This window comes from Electrophorus electricus, chromosome 6 (assembly GCF_013358815.1).
Source record: "Electrophorus electricus isolate fEleEle1 chromosome 6, fEleEle1.pri, whole genome shotgun sequence".
Taxonomy (NCBI): domain Eukaryota; kingdom Metazoa; phylum Chordata; class Actinopteri; order Gymnotiformes; family Gymnotidae; genus Electrophorus; species Electrophorus electricus.
This window is the reverse complement of record NC_049540.1, coordinates 29,919,583-29,938,527: the sequence shown is the minus strand read 5'-3', so window position 1 is coordinate 29,938,527 and position 18,945 is coordinate 29,919,583. Positions and strand designations below refer to the sequence as shown.

The 18,945-nt window shown below is 42.6% G+C and overlaps 1 protein-coding gene across 2 annotated transcripts in view; it reads left to right on the top strand.

Moving 5' to 3' along the window:
* The window catches only part of LOC113590552 (gamma-aminobutyric acid receptor subunit beta-2), a 62,555-nt gene extending 45,031 nt beyond the window's left edge, over window positions 1-17,524 (top strand). The window contains exons 6-10 of one of the 2 annotated variants that reach the window (XM_035527383.1): window positions 2,024-2,161; window positions 4,713-4,865; window positions 9,952-10,196; window positions 12,636-12,776; window positions 14,014-17,524. In XM_035527383.1, coding sequence (XP_035383276.1) covers window positions 2,024-2,161; window positions 4,713-4,865; window positions 9,952-10,196; window positions 12,636-12,776; window positions 14,014-14,361 — 1,025 coding nt within the window. In that variant the 3' untranslated portion in view covers window positions 14,362-17,524. The remainder of the gene's footprint in view (window positions 1-2,023; window positions 2,162-4,712; window positions 4,866-9,951; window positions 10,197-12,635; window positions 12,777-14,013) is intronic. The other variant, XM_035527384.1, reaches the window with a different exon arrangement.
* Window positions 17,525-18,945: the final 1,421 nt, after the last annotated feature.

Genomic DNA, 18,945 nt, shown 5'->3' with positions numbered 1-18,945 from the left:
CCACTGTGAGTCAGAGGACGAGTCTGCCCCACATGTCCACCAAAAGCACCATGTCCACTAAAGCACCGTGACACACGAGTCCCCTGAAATCAGAAAAATATGGAAGGAGGTTTGGTTTGTTTGTTGATGTATTCTTCTAGAACCAGGATTTATACAGAAGCTCTCCGCCAGAGTCACTGAACATGTGTTCTGAGGCAGGCCAGTGCATAATGATATTTATGGTGTATCAGTTTTCACCAGGATCCTTTAAGATCATTAATGCCCTGGATCCACACATGGGTAACACAGGTGTGCTTCACTGCCCAGCTGCAGTTGATGGCATGAACCAGCAGGCCAAACATTTTTCAACTACGGCATTTAACTGACTGACACTTTTATCCAAATGGGCTTTCAGTTATGCCTGAGTACAGCTTGAGCAATTAAGGGTCTTGCTCAGAGACCCAACAACAGCAACTTGGCAGTGTTGGGGCTTGAACTGACAACCTTCTGATTACAAGTCAAGTACCTTAACCACTGAGCTACAGCCAGTAGCTCTTGTGCTGTTTAAATATTCATGCTGGCTTTTACCAAAGGTAAACACAGAACACGTTCGTGATCGCACTTAATAGTTCAGCCCAAGTGCTGGAACATTTCTGCATCACTTCTGCCTGTCGGTGGCAATATGTGACAAATATTTTACAGTAATTCAAAACCACAGCATCAAGAATATGAACAGACGCAAAGTGCCAGAACTACAATGTGGATTTTCCATTAGTCTAGAATGTCTAGAATGGTTTCATTTTGTTTAGATATCTAGTTGCTCACACGCGCCTGGTGATGGTAATATATATATATATATATATTCACTTAATACACTGGTGTACAGTCACTCCACACTAATGACCCATAATGCCTGCAACATGTGACTGGGCTACAGTGAAGGGAAGTGATACTAGAGCTGCATTATTACACAGAGGACGTCAGCCCTGGTGGACCACTTCTGTCTATCCCTCTCTCTCTTTCTCTCTCTCCTCCACTCTCTCTCTCCTCTCTCACTCTCTCTCTCTCTCTCTCTCTCTCATTTCAAGGTTATTTGCCATGTGCATTAGAAAGTTGGTTGTGTATTGAAATGCTTTTGTGAACCTCATGGGGTTGGTTAGGGGTACAATACAGTTATATATACATGGTGTTGGGTACAATACAGTTATATATACATGGTGTGGGGTACACTACAGTTATATATACACGGTGTGGGGTACAGTACAGTTATATATACATGGTGCGGGGTACAATACAGTTATATATACATGGTGTGGGGTACAATACAGTTATATATACATGGTGTGCGGTACAATACAGTTATATACATGGTGTGCGGTACAGTACAGTTATATATACATGGTGTTGGGTACAGTACAGTTATATATACATGATGTGGGTGTACAATACAGTTATATTTCCATGATGAGGGTGGGGTACAATACAGTTATATATGCATGGTGTTGGGTACAGTACAGTTATATATACATGGTGTTGGGTACAGTACAGTTATATATACATGATGTTGGGTACAGTACAGCTATATATACATGGTGTTGGGTACAGTACAGTTATATATACATGATGTTGGGTACAATACAGTTATATATGCATGGTGTGGGGTACAATACTTATATATATACATGATGAGGGTGGGGTACAATACAGTTATATATACATGGTGTTGGGTACAGTACAGCTATATATACATGGTGTTGGGTACAGTACAGTTATATATACATGATGTTGGGTACAGTACAGTTATATATACATGATGTTGGGTACAGTACAGTTATATATACATGGTGTGGGAGGGTACAGTACAGTTTACAACACAACAGCAAACATACGAACCCCCCACACACCTCAGTCTCTATCTCTCTCTATCTCTCTCTCTCTCTCTCTCTCATTCTCTCCCTCTCTCTCTCTCTCTCTCTCTCTCTCTCTCTCTCTCTCTTTCTCAGGTGCATACACTCACATGATTTTATGTCTTGTCCAAACATAGATGGCTACACTACAGATGACATTGAGTTCTACTGGCGTGGAGGTGACCACGCGGTGACAGGCGTGGAGAGAATAGAGCTGCCTCAGTTCTCCATCGTGGACTACAAGCTCATATCCAAGAATGTGGTCTTCTCCACAGGTAAGAACATGGTATTCTCCACGAGTAAGGGTGTGGCCTTCTCCACAGGTGAGTGTAATACATTGTGTAGGAGCAGAACTCCAGAGCCTGATGACATCATCTGATGACCTCATGTGGTGACCTCACGTTCATTCCTTGAACCCTTTTTGAGATTTTAGCAGTTTAACAGTTCTCCTCCTGTAATGGTTCTCTAGATCTTCTCAGCTACAGTTTTCATTTCTGTTCTCCTGATTTTCGTGAACCAGTTGATGAGGAAGTCTGGAATTATCTGCCTTGATGAAACTAGTGTGCTGGTGTCCTCCAGGCTGGAGCAAAGGTGATGGGTGCAGAGGGTGTCTGAGCACCCAACACACACCCAACACACACACACACACCCAACACACACCCAACACACACACACACACACACACACACACCCAACACACACACACACACCCAACACACAGGTGTATTAGGTATGTGGTTGTAGGCTCTGTGGAGAGTTGGAGAGGTGGAGCTGAGGGTGCAGTGTAGCGTGATGGGGCTTTGACAAACCTTTCAAAGATAGAGCACTGTGGTCTCATTTGGAACACTTGAGACATTGGGATTAGAGTGATGGTGGACTATGTGGTATACTGGTATTAGACTGGGGGCACTGGTGTGGTGGGCTACGTTATATACTGGTATTAGACTGCGGGCACTGGTGTGGTGGGCTATGTTATATATTGGTATTAGACTGCGGGCACTGGTGTGGTGGGCTACGTTATATGCTGGTATTAGACTGCGGGCACTGGTGTGGTGGGCTACGTTATATACTGGTATTAGACTGCGGGCACTGGTGTGGTGGGCTACGTTATATACTGGTATTAGACTGCGGGCACTGGTGTGGTGGGCTACGTTATATACTGGTATTAGACTGCGGGCACTGGTGTGGTGGGCTACGTTATATACTGGTATTAGACTGCGGGCACTGGTGTGGTGGGCTACGTTATATACTGGTATTAGACTGCGGGCACTGGTGTGGTGGGCTACGTTATATACTGGTATTAGACTGCGGGCACTGGTGTGGTGGGCTACGTTATATACTGGTATTAGACTGCGGGCACTGGTGTGGTGGGCTACGTTATATACTGGTATTAAACTGCGGGCACTGGTGTGGTGGGCTACGTTATATACTGGTATTAGACTGCGGGCACTGGTGTGGTGGGCTAGGTTATATACTGGTATTAGACTGCGGGCACTGGTGTGGTGGGCTACGTTATATACTGGTATTAGACTGCGGGCACTGGTGTGGTGGGCTACGTTATATACTGGTATTAGACTGCGGGCACTGGTGTGGTGGGCTAGGTTATATACTGGTATTAGACTGGGGGCACTGGTGTGGTGGGCTACGTTATATACTGGTATTAGACTGGGGGCACTGGTGTGGTGGGCTACGTTATATACTGGTATTAGACTGCGGGCACTGGTGTGGTGGGCTACGTTATATACTGGTATTAGACTGCGGGCACTGGTGTGGTGGGCTAGGTTATATACTGGTATTAGACTGGGGGCACTGGTGTGGTGGGCTACGTTATATACTGGTATTAGACTGCGGGCACTGGTGTGGTGGGCTACGTTATATACTGGTATTAGACTGCGGGCACTGGTGTGGTGGGCTACGTTATATACTGGTATTAGACTGCGGGCACTGGTGTGGTGGGCTACGTTATATACTGGTATTAGACTGCGGGCACTGGTGTGGTGGGCTACGTTATATACTGGTATTAGACTGGGGGCACTGGTGTGGTGGGCTACGTTATATACTGTATTAGACTGGGGGCACTGGTGTGGTGGGCTACGTTATATACTGGTATTAGACTGCGGGCACTGGTGTGGTGGGCTACGTTATATACTGGTATTAAACTGGGGGCACACCATATATTTAAATATATATAATAACCCTAACAGGTATATGTTATATATATATTATAACCCTAACAGGTATATATATTTATTTTAATTTGAGTGATTTGTAAATCTCAGCATTCTTAGTGATGTAGAGAGTTGTAGACGTGTCTATGTTGGAGTCATCTAATTAATCAGTAGTATTCACTTAATACACTGGTGTGGTGTGCTACGTGGTATGTGCTGAAGATAGCACCACCTCCTGGACCCCTCCACTAGAACACCACACTGCTAGTACCTCCAGAATTAGCCTGTTCTTGGACCACATTCCTCTTATAATGAGAATTCTCCCTCGAAGGGAAAAAGCCCGTAATCTTTATCATTGCCTAACGGCGCTATAATCAGTCCGTTTGCACAGAGTAAGGTAGTCAGCTAATATTGGCCTTTCAGGGAGTGATTTTCACCCCCATTACACCGCTAAAGTGCTAAGTGCTAAAACAGGCCTGCCACGACCCTGCTGTGATCTAGCATGGTGTGTGTTAAGGCTTCGATCTGGACACACCTTGCACCAGTTTAGGGAAGCTGTGCAGTAGTGAAAAGTTGTCTGAGATGAGCTGTTGTGTTTAACTGAGCTGCTTGTGCTGTGCTGTTCTGTGTGTTTGTGTGTGTGTGTGGGGGGGGTCAGGAGCCTACCCTCGACTATCTCTCAGTTTCAAGCTGAAGAGGAACATCGGATATTTCATCCTGCAAACGTACATGCCTTCCATCCTGATCACCATCCTGTCCTGGGTCTCCTTCTGGATTAACTACGACGCATCCGCCGCCCGGGTTGCTTTAGGTGAGCTTGTCATCAGCATCACTTCCACCCTGCAGCTGGTTCACTCAGACCAGACACTTTACAACTTTGTCTTTTGTCCAAGTAGGAATGAGGCAGTAGACACTTTACATACAGACGTACTCGTCTGTAACGCAACTATTAGAAGTGAATGACGTACTGGTAGCCGAAACAGTAATGACAGATAAACAGGATATTTGAATTACTGTGGTCAGTCTGATAACATCATCAGAGCCTGTCCAAAGCGTTAGGGTTAGGGTTAGAGTTGGTGTTTAAGGTTAGGGTTATAGTTAGAATTAGGGTTAGGGTTAGGGTTAGCGCTAGAGTTAGAGTTAGGGTTAGGGTTAGAGTTAGGGTTAGAATTAGGGTTAGGGTTAGAGTTAGGGTTAGGGTTAGAGTGGGAGTTAGGGTTAGAATTAGGGTTAGCGCTAGAGTTAGAGTTAGGGTTAGGGTTAGGGGTTAGAGTTAGAATTAGGGTTAGAGTTAGGGTTAGGGTTAGGGTTAGAGTTAGGGTTAGAATTAGGGTTAGGGTTAGAGTTAGAATTAGGGTTAGGGTTAGAGTTAGGGTTAGAATTAGGGTTAGGGTTAGAGTTAGGGTTAGGGTTAGAGTGGGAGTTAGGGTTAGGGTTAGGGTTAGAGTGGGAGTTAGGGTTAGAGTGGGAGTTAGGGTTAGAATTAGGGTTAGCGCTAGAGTTAGAGTTAGGGTTAGGGTTAGGGGTTAGAGTTAGAATTAGGGTTAGAGTTAGGGTTAGGGTTAGGGTTAGAGTTAGGGTTAGAATTAGGGTTAGGGTTAGAGTTAGAATTAGGGTTAGGGTTAGAGTTAGGGTTAGAATTAGGGTTAGGGTTAGAGTTAGGGTTAGGGTTAGAGTGGGAGTTAGGGTTAGGGTTAGGGTTAGAATTAGGGTTAGGGTTAGGGTTAGGGTTAGGGTTAGAGTGGGAGTTAGGGTTAGGGTTAGAGTTAGGGTTAGTATTATGGTTAGAGTTAGGATTTAGGGTTAGGGTTAGAGTTAAAGTCAGGATTAGGATTAGAGTTTAAGGTTAGGGTTAAAGTTAGAATTAGGGTTAGGGTTAACATTAGGGTTAGAGTTAGGGTTTAGGGTTAAGGTTAGAGTTAGATTTAGGGTTAGGGTTAGAGTTAGGGTTAGGATTAGGATTAGAGTTAAAATTAGGATTAGGATTAGGATTAGGATTAGGATTAGGGTTAGAGTTAGGGTTAGGATTAGGGTTAGAGTTAGGGTTAGGTTAGGGTTAGATTTAGGGTTAGGGTTAGGGTTAGAGTTAGGGTTAGGATTAGGATTAGAGTTAAAGTTAGGATTAGGATTAGGATTAGGATTAGGATTAGGGTTGGAGTTAGGGTTTAGGGTTAGGGTTAGGGCTAGAGTTAGGTGTTAGGGGTAGGGTTAGAGTTAGAGTTAAAGTTAGGGTTAGAGTTAGGGTTTAGGATTAGGATTAGGATTAGGGTTAGAGTTAGGGTTTAGGATTAGGGTTGGGTTAGGGTTAGGGTTAGAGTTAGGGTTTAGGATTAGGATTAGGTTAGGGTTAGGATTAGGGTTAGAGTTAGGGTTTAGGATTAGGGTTGGGTTAGGGTTAGGGTTAGAGTTAGGGTTTAGGATTAGGATTAGGATTAAGATTAGGGTTAGAGTTAGGATTCAGGGTTAGGGTTAGACACATCTATGTCTGGGGTTACAGTCACACCCTGATTTACTGCTCAGACAAAAGTCTGACATCATCACCATTTCAGAAGAAAACAAAAGAACTGCAGTTTTGCGATTCTGTTTTATTGCAAATCTTTATGACAAGTTAGCAGATGTAGGTTTCAAAACAATAAATAAATGATAAAATAATGTTTTTACAATATTTTTTAAAATAAATAAATACATACATTTATTATTATTATTATTATTATTATTATTATTATTATTATTTCTTCCTTTGAAGCCAAGACTGGGAAGTTCATTAAGAGTAGTGCCATTCCTGTTCTCACCCCTTTGCCTCCAAACACGATATCTCTGCATGTTTGAAAATGGGTGGAGTCATGGGTGGAGTCATGGGTGCAGTTGTGGGTGGAGTCATGGGTGGAGCTTCATGCTCTGATTTGCCTACGTCTTCTTTCCTTCCATTTGCTTGTCTGCCTTTTTTTTAAATTTCCTGAATGACTCAGTTTTTCCATGATCATATTTGATTATGTAAGGCCATCGCACCAGGCTTATGACACACACACACACACACACACACACACACACACACACACACATATATATATATATATATATATATAGAGAGAGAGAGAGAGAGAGAGAGAGAGAGATAGATAGATAGATAGATACACACACAGATAGATAGATAGATAGATAGATAGATAGATAGATAGATAGATAGATAGATAGATAGATAGATAGATAGATAGATAGATAGATAGATAGATAGATATACAAACACACTGCAGCTCAAAATTAGAGAACAACACACAACTTCCTAAATGTAGACCTATGTGAATTTATTCTAACTGGAGTGAAAAAGCCGTATTTTAAGCTTATTTCATGAGTTATATATATTCTAAAGCACAGTATAAAAAACTTAAATGAGATAATTGAAATAATACTGAAATTTAGGGAACACTTGCAGATACCTGCAAGTTGGTGCTAATATTGGGTGTTAATCTGGCACCTGGTGCTAATTTCCTTAATTATCTGACAAACCCTATTTACCTGGCAGCCTAACCCCAGTTTTCACTGACTGTGCAAGTTGGTGAGCCGTTCCAAAGTGACTGAAACCCTCCGGCAGCAGGTTGTCCAGATGAAGCCAAACGAGTGACCCTATCAGCCATAGCAAGAGAAGTTGGTCGTTCCAAGTCTGTGATTTCTAGAATATTAAATCTTTACAACATCACAAACTCATTCAAGTCCCCAAGAAGGCTGGTCGCCCACGAAAGACAAATGCAAGAAAGGACAGGATAATGCAGAGAATCTCCACAGGTAATCGCTTCAACACTGCAGCTGGAATTGCTCGCCGGTTAAGCACTGAATAGGGTAAGGATCTGTCTCGTCATACAGTGTCTCGACGTTTAAGAGCAATTGGACTGAAAGCCAAAAACCTCCAAACCTCTCATTAGCGGCAAGAATCAAAAGGTGAGACTAACCTTTGCTGAGGAGCATGTTGTGTGGACAGAGAAGTGGTCCAGAGTTCACTTAGTGATGAAAGCAACTTTAGTTTATTTGGGTCTGATGGGAGACATTATGTTTGTCGACAAACTGGGGAAAGACTGAATCCAAAGTGTGTAAAGAAGTCAGTGAAAGGTGGAGGAGGAAGTGTCATGGTTTTGGGAATGTTTTCCCCAGCAGGAGTTGGACCTCTCACACAGCTGCATGGCAGAGTGAATGCAAGTGTGTATCAGAACCTTCTTCAACAACACGTGGTTCCTTCCTTGTGTTCATCACTCAGTCAGCCAGCAATTTTCCTGCAGGACAAAGCCCCTGCCACAGCAAAGCGAGTAAAGCAGTTCCTTTGCACTGAAACAGTGAAATGGCCAGATCAGAGTCCTGATCTACACCCAATAGAAAACCTGGAAAACCCTTAGTGACAAAGTTATGGCCAAGAAACCCACAACAGTCACTGAACTGTGGAAGAGACTGCAAGAAGAGTGGACCAAAATCCCACCAGAGTGTGAGAGACTAGTGATGTCCTGTGGCCTCAGATGTGCTGAAGTCATTCAAAGCAACGGCCTGCACGTTTCCTACTGATTGGTGACGGTTGTAACCTTCAGGAAATGTAGTTGTGATCTGTGCTACAGCCAATGCTGATCTCTAATGTTGATCATTGTGATTTCTGCTAAATAAAGGCTTTATGTTGAAGTACTTGGTTACTTTGTAAAACACTGTTCTAATGGCATGGTATACCCCTAACAAAAAATCCTTCATCTTGACCATAGAAGACAATATTAGAATTACATAGAATTACATAGACCATAGAATTACATTATTTATGAAAAAATCAAGTGTTCATAGATTGTTCTCTAATTTATATATATATATATATATATATATATATATATATATATATATATATATATATATATATATATATATACTCACTCCCACACACACTCTTTCACACACACACACACACACACACACACACACACACACACACACCCTTTTTCTTTCTGTATAAGTACTTTTGTTGATTGCAGTCTGATATGGATTCGTGTATTTGTAGGGGGTTTTGATGAGAAGCTGCAGGGTGTGTGTGCTTGCATGTGTGATGCTCTCATCACAGAACACCCCCCTTAACCCTAACCCTAACCCACTAACCCTAACCCTAACTCTAACCCTAACCCCAACCCTAACCCACTAACCCTAACCTTAACACACCTTTGGGTTAAACAGAACCCTGACCCAGACCCTACCTCTGACCCTATCCCTAACCCTAACCACCAGTTCTGCACATTATGGCAAATTAATGACAGGATGTCACACAGGAAGTACATTTAAGTTTTCATCATGATTCAGTAATTCACTAGTGTCCTGTAGCTATGGCAACAAACTCCAGAAGAACCATCAGACTGACACCAGAAGTGTGTATTAGTATTAGTGTAGTATTATGAATATGAGCAATATTCCTGTTGCCAGTCGCTGTAGGTTATAGAAACCTTCATAACCACTCAGGAGTCAACAGCTGAAACAGCAGATTCATAAACACTGTGTAGGTCACATCTATCTCAACATGAGTGATAAAAACAAGAGAACTAACCTTTGTAGAAGAGATACACCAGTGGTCAAAACAAATTTACTGAAACATGTACTGAATGTTTTAAAATACGCTACAGCAATTCCAACATGCATATCGAAATATTAAAATATTGGCTCTTTTAAATGGTTAATTAAAGGCATAACAAAAAAAGACAAAAGAAGACGTTTTCACGTGTAGCTTGCAGGCTACTGACACAGATTGTTATGTACTGTTAGTCATAATAACACTGTTTTAGAATTTAATATTTACACACTAATGGATAAATGCATAGTCCATTCTCCTGCATTAAATTAACCAAAATGTATTTGTGCTTTGACATGCTACTGTAATTCCACCACAGGTATCACTACTGTCCTCACCATGACAACTATCAACACCCATTTGCGAGAGACCCTTCCCAAGATCCCCTACGTGAAGGCCATCGACATGTACCTGATGGGCTGCTTCGTCTTCGTCTTCCTCGCCCTGCTGGAGTACGCACTCGTCAACTATATCTTCTTCGGTCGAGGGCCTCAGCGTCAGAAGAAAGCAGCAGAAAAGGCAGCCACGGCCAACAATGAGAAGATGAAGATGGACCCAAACAAGGTGAGGATGAGGAGGGACCCAAATGAGGTGAGGATGAGGAGGGACCCAAACGAGGTGAGGATGAGGAGGGACCCAAACGAGGTGAGGATGAGGAGGGACCCAAACGAGGTGAGCTTGTGGAGGGACCCAGACAAGGTGAAGATGAGGAGGTACCCAAACGAGGTGAGGATGAAGAGGGACCCAAACGAGGTGAGGATGTGGAGGGACCCAGACAAGGTGAGGATGAGGAGGGACCCAAACGAGGTGAGCTTGTGGAGGGACCCAAACAAGGTGAAGATGAGGAGGTACCCAAACGAGGTGAGGATGAGGAGGGACCCAAACGAGGTGAGGATGAGGAGGGACCCAAACAAGGTGAGGATGAGGAGGGACCCAAACAAGGTGAGGATGAGGAGGGACCCAAACGAGGTGAGGATGTGGAGGGACCCAGACAAGGTAAAGATGAGGAGGTACCCAAATGAGGTGAGGATGAGGAGGGACCCAAACGAGGTGAGGATGAGGAGGGACCCAAACGAGGTGAGGATGTGGAGGGACCCAGACAAGGTAAAGATGAGGAGGTACCCAAACGAGGTGAGGATGAGGAGGGACCCAAACGAGGTGAGGATGTGGAGGGACCCAAACGAGGTGAGGATGAGGAGGGACCCAAACGAGGTGAGGATGAGGAGGGACCCAAACGAGGTGAGGATGTGGAGGGACCCAGACAAGGTAAAGATGAGGAGGTACCCAAATGAGGTGAGGATGAGGAGGTACCCAAACGAGGTGAGGATGAGGAGGGACCCAAATGAGGTGAGGATGAGGAGGGACCCAAACGAGGTGAGGATGTGGATGGACCCAGACAAGGTGAGGATAAGGAGGGACCCACACGAGGTGAGGAAGAGGAGGGACCTAAATGAGGTGAGGATGAGGAGGGACCCAGACGAGGTGAGGAAGAGGAGGGACCTAAATGTGGTGAGGATGAGGAGGGACCCAGACGAGGTGAGGAAGAGGAGGGACCTAAATGAGGTGAGGATGAGGAGGGACCTAAATGAGGTGAGGAAGAGGAGGGACCTAAATGAGGTGAGGATGAGGAGGGACCTAAATGAGGTGAGGATGAGGAGGGACCTAAATGAGGTGAGGATGAGGAGGGACCCAGACGAGGTGAGGAAGAGGAGGGACCTAAATGAGGTGAGGATGAGGAGGGACCTAAATGAGGTGAGGAAGAGGAGGGACCTAAATGAGGTGAGGATGAGGAGGGACCTAAATGAGGTGAGGATGAGGAGGGACCTAAATGAGGTGAGGATGAGGAGGGACCCAGATGTAGTTTTTACAGGTTGGGAGTCTGACAGCACCTCACTGATTTCTCGAGTCAATCGGTCTTTGTTCTGGCAGTATCTGCAAAAGTTAAAATATGATGTATGATGAATCTCACATGTATGATGAATCCAGCAGAGTTGGTAGTCTGGCCAGAACAGAACACAAACCAAACTTGTTCACTTGCTGTGTATAATTGTGTTTAAGTCTTTATGTATCGTAAATGATCACTGATCATTCTGTCAAGTTTTCATATTATAAATGTTTTTGAATGTTTGACTTATTAATTTTTAGGTTACCAGTGTCATAGCAGTAAAACTTTGTCTGTTCAGACAATAAATCAGAGAGCATGTTTCTTCTCACTACTCTAAACTTACCTTTAAATCAAACGGCTGGTATGTGTCAGACCACATCAGAGAGCTGCGCGGACAGAATGACCAAAGTTGGGAGAAAACAGGAGAAAAATCAATCTAGTATTAAAAGTTCTGGATTCACCAGGGCGACCACTTCCCTTCATATTATGAAATCTCAGAATTATTCTTAAAGTGTGAAAAAGTAATAATTGTCCTCTCTATTGCGAAAAATGTCCAGAGTTAATGGCAAAGTGCAAAGACATAATTCAGTTTAAAATAATCTGCAAATCCATCTAATGGGATCAGCATGAGAACCTGATACACATTTTAGTCAGAGACGATGCTTCTGCTCTCAGCTGCTTCTATTCAGATCCAGAATCTACTTCACATTCCACTTCACCCAGTCCACGTACCTCGACACGCAGTAGGGCTTGTGGAGTGAAGTTTAAGGAAAACTGTGTTCTAGGTAAAGACAAATGAAAGTCTTGGTGTAATTACAGACCGAGCATTGAAGCCTTGAGTAGTTGACATAGAGTATGTATAGTTGTAATTCATAGTTTTAGCACTGTAAGGGTCTTAAAGTGCAAATTCTAAAAATAAACCAAAGAACCGATCTCCATAGCAACCACTGTCAGAATGTTTCCTTGACTACCTGAATTTGTGTGTAATGGGACCAGACATGCTTAAGAGGCTGAGGAAGACCAAAGCTCAGGCCTCACAAAACTACCAGTCCCCACTGGGAGATTCTCCTCATCTCATTGCCACTGATTGATGTCATGGTGATTTTGTATGCTTGCAGTGGTTTGTGGGAAGTGTAGTTCAGAGAGACGATGCTCTCTATGCCAGAATGAAGCAGAGGGATATTGACGCTCATGAGTCCATGTGGGAACCGATCTTTGTGGACGATGCAGCAGTAGGACTAGGCGATCAAAAAAACAAGGTACCTGAAAAATAAATAAACAGTCGTAACGAGTTATGGAGCACAATTTGCCAAACTGATTTGAGATCCTGGCTTTAATGTTTTCTTTTGATTTGGAGCATGTTGAAGTTGTGTTTTTCTCATTTCCATCACCTACATTCACCCTCAGTGGATCAAACCCCCTCTGCATCTGAAGGGATTGTTCAACAATGCTAGAATGGCTGAGCTTGTAAAACATGAGATTTGATCAGCATTCATGTATTGTCATGGCAGGTTTGTTATGTGCTGCTGTTTTACTGCTGCAAATTCTGCTTCTACGTCTATTGTATTTTACTGAATAACATTCATTAAAATACATCAGACAACAACAGAGAAAACAACAGAGCCAGAACAAAAGGCTTCTATTTTTGACAGCTTTTTGTTGTCAGGTGTCAGATGAACTAGAACAGAGCCTGTCGCCACCTTTAAGGGTTGGAGAGCATCAATAGTGTTTACTTATCTAAAGAACTTTAATACAGTTAAAGTACAGGACAGATCCTGTGCATGAGGGTTAGCATAATAGTACCACTGTACGAGAGCAGTCATTATTTCATCAGAACTATGAGGCGTCAACTTGCCTGCTTGTTAGTGGGGAGTTAAAAATAATTGTACAGGGTTTACTGGGTTCAAACACACTTTAACACCTGCGAGAAATTCCAAAAATCATCTTAAAAAATATACCAAATCCAACATCCTCTGTGGAATTTCAGTGGTAGTTTGATTTAAGATAAAACACAGTAATACATTACAGACATTTCACTGATTTAGTTGTGTGCACTGTTTGTGAACATGAGTCAGCTTTGTTTTTTATTCAATTTTTTGAGTTGTCAGGTGGAATGAGTTTCAGTGTAAAGTGTTTTGGGAGGAGTGTAAAGTGTAAAGTGTTTTGGGAGGAGTGTAAAGTCTACAGCGTGTTGGGAGGAGTGTAAAGTGTAAAGTGTGTTGGGAGGAGTGTAAAGTCTACAGCGTATTGGGACATGATGTATCTCAGATCTGCTTTTCTTTGTACCATGTCTGCTCCAACCCATGTTCACAAAGCCTTGTGTCTTCGTTGTCCTAATTTGTGTGTTTTGTGTGCAGTGGTGTTTCAGTGTCTGAGTGATGAGTAAGAAGCCATTGTTTACATTAGATAGCATTTGGTATGTGAACACCGTACTTCTGTGTGTCTCGTGTTTCGTGGATCTTCTGGTGATAAGTGAGTTCCTCTTTCTCCGTGCAGATGGAACCTCACGAAAGCATCCTCCTCAGCCCTCTGGAGATGAAGAATGAGCTGGGCGGATCCGAGCTGGCGCTGGGCCTGGGCGACCCACGTAGCAGCATGCTGGCCTACGACAGCTCCGCCCTGCAATACCGCAAGCCTGGCCTGGTCCGACACGGCTTCGGTCGCAGCGCTCTGGAGCGGCACGTGGCGCAGAAGAAGAGCCGTCTCCGCAGACGCGCCTCTCAGCTCAAGATCACCATCCCCGACTTGACTGACGTAAACTCTATCGACAAGTGGTCGAGGTTGATCTTCCCCACTGTCTTCTCCTTCTTCAACATCATCTACTGGCTCTACTACGTCAATTAAACACCCGCTGGGGCAGCAAGAGAAGCATCTCTGCTTCCAGCCTTCATCACCTTCTTTTTGTATCATTTTTTTGTTTGCTTGTTCATATCCTGCCATTTAGGTTTGCAACACTGAAGCAAAACTGAATTATTATAACGTGTTAATATATAAAAACAGAACTAATTCCAGTTAACATTGGAGCACCTTAATTGCTGGCTAACATAGACACCAACGGAGGGAGATTCTAACCAAACGCTGCCTGTCCCAGAGGCCTCATTTAGATGTCATAGTAGGTTCTGTAGTGAGTTTAAGTGTTGCTAAAAGTATTTTTAAATGTTGTTTTTGATACATATTGATTTTTATGATTTTTACAAATTATATCAGAATTTTTGCCAAGCGTTCAAAAAAGTTTAATTAGACATTGAAGATGGGTCATACAGCCTGACACTTTTGTACTTGTAGCTGAGATTTCTTCATGTTGTGACTTTTTTTTTTACTTTACGTGCTTATTTTTTAAATATAATTGTTACTCTTCATCATTTTAGAACAGTTTTTGCCACCGTGCTTTTAGCTGTATGACTAAAACTTTAACATTCTAAAAAGGTAACACTATGAACACTGGTGAACACTGGTGAACTCTGGTGAACACAGTGAATACTGGTGAACACTTAGGAACACTGTTGAACACCGTGAACTCTAGGGAACACTGGTGAATACTGGTGAACACTGGTGAACACCGTGAACTCTGGGGAACAATAGTGAACACCGTGAACACTGTGAACTCTGGGGAACACTGGTGAACACAGGTGAACACTTGGGAACACTGGTGAACACCATGAAAAATGGTGAACAAAGTGAACACTGGTGAACATTCTGAACATGAGATTCAGTTCAGTGTATTGCGGCATATGGAAGACACAAAAAAATGTGAGGTGCTACATCATAAGAGCACTGTTTAAAATTAAATTAAAACATGGTTTTAAAATGTCATGATATAAGTGCCAATGTGCAAAATTTTAAAAATTTTGCTAGAATATGATTCGGAATTTTAATTTCAAGAATGTTTCTTTATATACAAGAATTCTTCTTTATATACTTTATTGTTTGTTATTTGTTTTTCTTAATGTTTTCTTTCTTTGTGTGTATGTTGCTTAGCTGTTTTTGCAGTTCCAGGGGTTGAACATTACATACACACGTTTATTCAAGATTACGCTACTTTACTGACCAGAGCCAGCAGTTAAGGGGTTAAGGAGTCTGCTTCATGCAAACCCGCTGGGAAAAATGAACAAAAAGGAAATTCTGTCATTTTCCTCCCTGACTTGTAAATATATATTATATAGGATTGTTAAAAGGGTATATGTATGTATTCAAAGCAACTAAGAGTTCTTTAAGCATATATTTGTGTTTACATATGAAATGATCTATTTCTTTTTGAAATCGTGAAGAACTGACTTTGGCAAGATGTTGGGACAGCAGACAGGAGTTCGGTATTATTGGTGAAGTCTTCACTCTGTGAAGCCCTGGGTCCACTCCTCACATCCACAGCATGCAGGAAGACGCCTTAGAATGAAATGTCTGAAAATCATAAGCACAATATAGGATGGTCCTGACTGGAGGAACACCAGAGCAATGGTCTTCCTTGTGTCCGTGAAGGTGTATTAGCATAGAGACAGTTCATACTCTGCTGTTATGTTCCATTGTTTTGTTAAATATTGTTTCTGTGAAAGATTGCTTCTTTTAGTGAACCAGATAGTTACAAGATGTGGAGCCTGAAGAAACTATTCACTGAGAAGAAAGTTGTGGGTAACGTTGAGAACTACGGTACTACGGTATTTTAGTGTTATAGTGGTGCATAACAATGTAGTGTTTGTGATGAACTGTATGAAAAGTGGTTTCTTGGCATTTTTTGCATTACAGTTTCCTTGAGCAGGTTTTCATACTAGAATTCAAAAGCCATAGAGGCTGTGGAGGGGTTGGTGTGATTCTGGAGTTGGTCTGATTTGGAGGATGGTCTGATTTGGGGGTTGACAGACTCAAAATGAGATTCTTTTGCAGTTAGACTATATATTTTGCACTAATAAAACATGTTATATAATTTAACAGTAAAGGAGAACAGTCATACTAAAATTCCAAACATGTTTGGTTATGATAACTTTTTGTATGGTTGTGTTTGCTTTCATGAGTTTTTAGTACAATCATCGGCAACTAAGTTTAGCATGACAGACCCACCTATAATCCCGAACATCCGTAGCTACAACAAGTTGACAACAGGACTGCAGTTAACATCTTACCTTTAACGCTCTCTAGCACAGTTAACCTTCACTGTTCGTACTCCATCCTTGCCCTATAGCCAATGCACGCATGCCTATGATATTATATAATCGAAGAAAAGTTTACATTTTCTATTAATAATGACATTCCAGATCTTGAGACTGTGTCGAGAGGTTCAGGGCCAGGCAGATGTTCCCAAACTAAGAATCCCTGCTGGCTTCTGGAAATTATTTATTCCCTTTAGTATTTATTTCATTTGGCATGAGGAGGAAATACATGAATGTTTATGAAGTACAGTTTAGCTTTTTTCAAATGTCCTAAAAGTGTGAATATTTTCTGGTGGAGGTGGAGAGGACCAGTGTCTGTTCAAGATGACTGTCATGTCCTGATCATGTCACATACAGCGAGTGAGTTTGAGTTGTGTGTAAGGCCCTGTTGAAGCAATGGAATTTAGAAAATGCAACAGTTTGCATCGCCACTGAGTACATTAATTTACTGCCATCAAACACGTATGAACATTCAAGCGTATTTTCTCCCTACCTCTTCACTCTGTGTCTCGGGACGTTACCTGGTGAGTTTGGTAAATGCTAAACTCTTCTCAACTGCCTAAATTACAGAAGAAATCCCAGTGTTGGTGGTGTATATAATTACAGATGATTATGAGAAACTTGGGTGTTAGGGCTGATATAAGACCCAGTGCTGATAACCTTTCAACTGGAACCAGTTATTACTGTAAATATAATCCCATTTCTATGGACATGCATTTTTAAAGACTTCCTGGTTTGTACTTTATTGTATGACTGAGCAATGTTATGGAAAGAATCACTGATAATTCACCAATGTAAACATTTGCTCACTTAGTATAACAATTGTTCCTATTTGCTACTGTACTAAACCTGATGACTTCAACGTATTGATTTTGTAATGATTTCTTTTTGCCAAATGTGGAGTGTTTTAAAGAAGGAATGCCACTGTGGCTTTCAGGAGCATGTTATGCCTAATTTATCATATCTCCAGCTTGAAGAGAAAAAGCCAACCGAGATTTTTACTGTCACTGAGAATCAACACTTTCTGTCTCTCTGTAAATCTCTTGCCCACACGTAGGTGTAAAAAGAGAAGATTTGACTTCACCCCTTAGTACTGACATGTTTCACAGCACATCTCAGGTTCAAAGAACTCCAGAATTTACTAGATAAGAAGGTATTTTTTACCATAACTTATACCGTGAGTGTGTGTGTGTGTGTGTGTGTGTGTGTGTGTGTGTGTGTGAGTGTGTGTGTGTGTGTGTGTGTGTGTGTGAGTGTGTGTGTGTGTGTGTGTGTGAGTGTGAGTGTGTGTGTGTGTGTGAGTGTGTGTGTGAGTGTGTGTGTGAGTGTGTGTGTGTGTGTGAGTGTGTGAGAGAGAGAGAGAGAGAGGACAGGATCAGAAACAAAAGGTTGTGAGGTACGCTCTCTGGATGGATGCATGCTCTAGTTGTCATGAAGAGTAACGCTCATCTGTCATTCTGTAGCTCTGAATAGATTTGGCGTGTGCCTTCTTCCCCTGTGCCGAGTGTGCTTTATATGTAACACTCCTACACAAGCTGAATCGCGCTAAAGAATAAAGGGGCATCCTGGGCAGCTGACAGCATGGGTTTAGTGCACACGTTCACACACCAAGCCTCAAGCCCCGTGCACGGAGGGATCTCACTGTGGGCCTGATAAAGTAACCACACCCCCTCAGGCCTCTCCAACAGCATCACCACAGAGCGCTCGCACTAGGAAATGAGACCCTGTTTGTACTAACCTCTGAGATTCCATGGACAAGCTGTTCTGTCAATAAACACTGTACATAGCTCTGAAGTCTGGGACTTGGAGTTTATATGTCTCGTTTTGTGCCTTCTCCTTCTCCTCCTCCTCCACCTCCTCCTGCTTCTCTTCTTTTTCTCCTTCTTTGTGCTACATCCTTCACTTCTTGACCTCAATATGGATGAAACAGCAGCCATGAGCATGCACATGGGCTATGGGTCAGAGACAACAGAGCACAGAGACATCAGAACACAGACATCAGAACACAGAGACATCAGAACACAGACAACACACAGAGACATCAGGACACACAGACATCAGAACACACAGAGACATCAGAACACAGACATCATACAGAGACATCAGGACACACAGAGACATCAGAACACAGACAACATACAGAGACATCAGGACACACAGACATCAGAACATACAGAGACATCAGGACACAGACAACATACAGAGACATCAGGACACACAGACATCAGAACACAAACATCAGAACACAGAGACATCAGAACACAGACATCAGAACACACAGAGACAT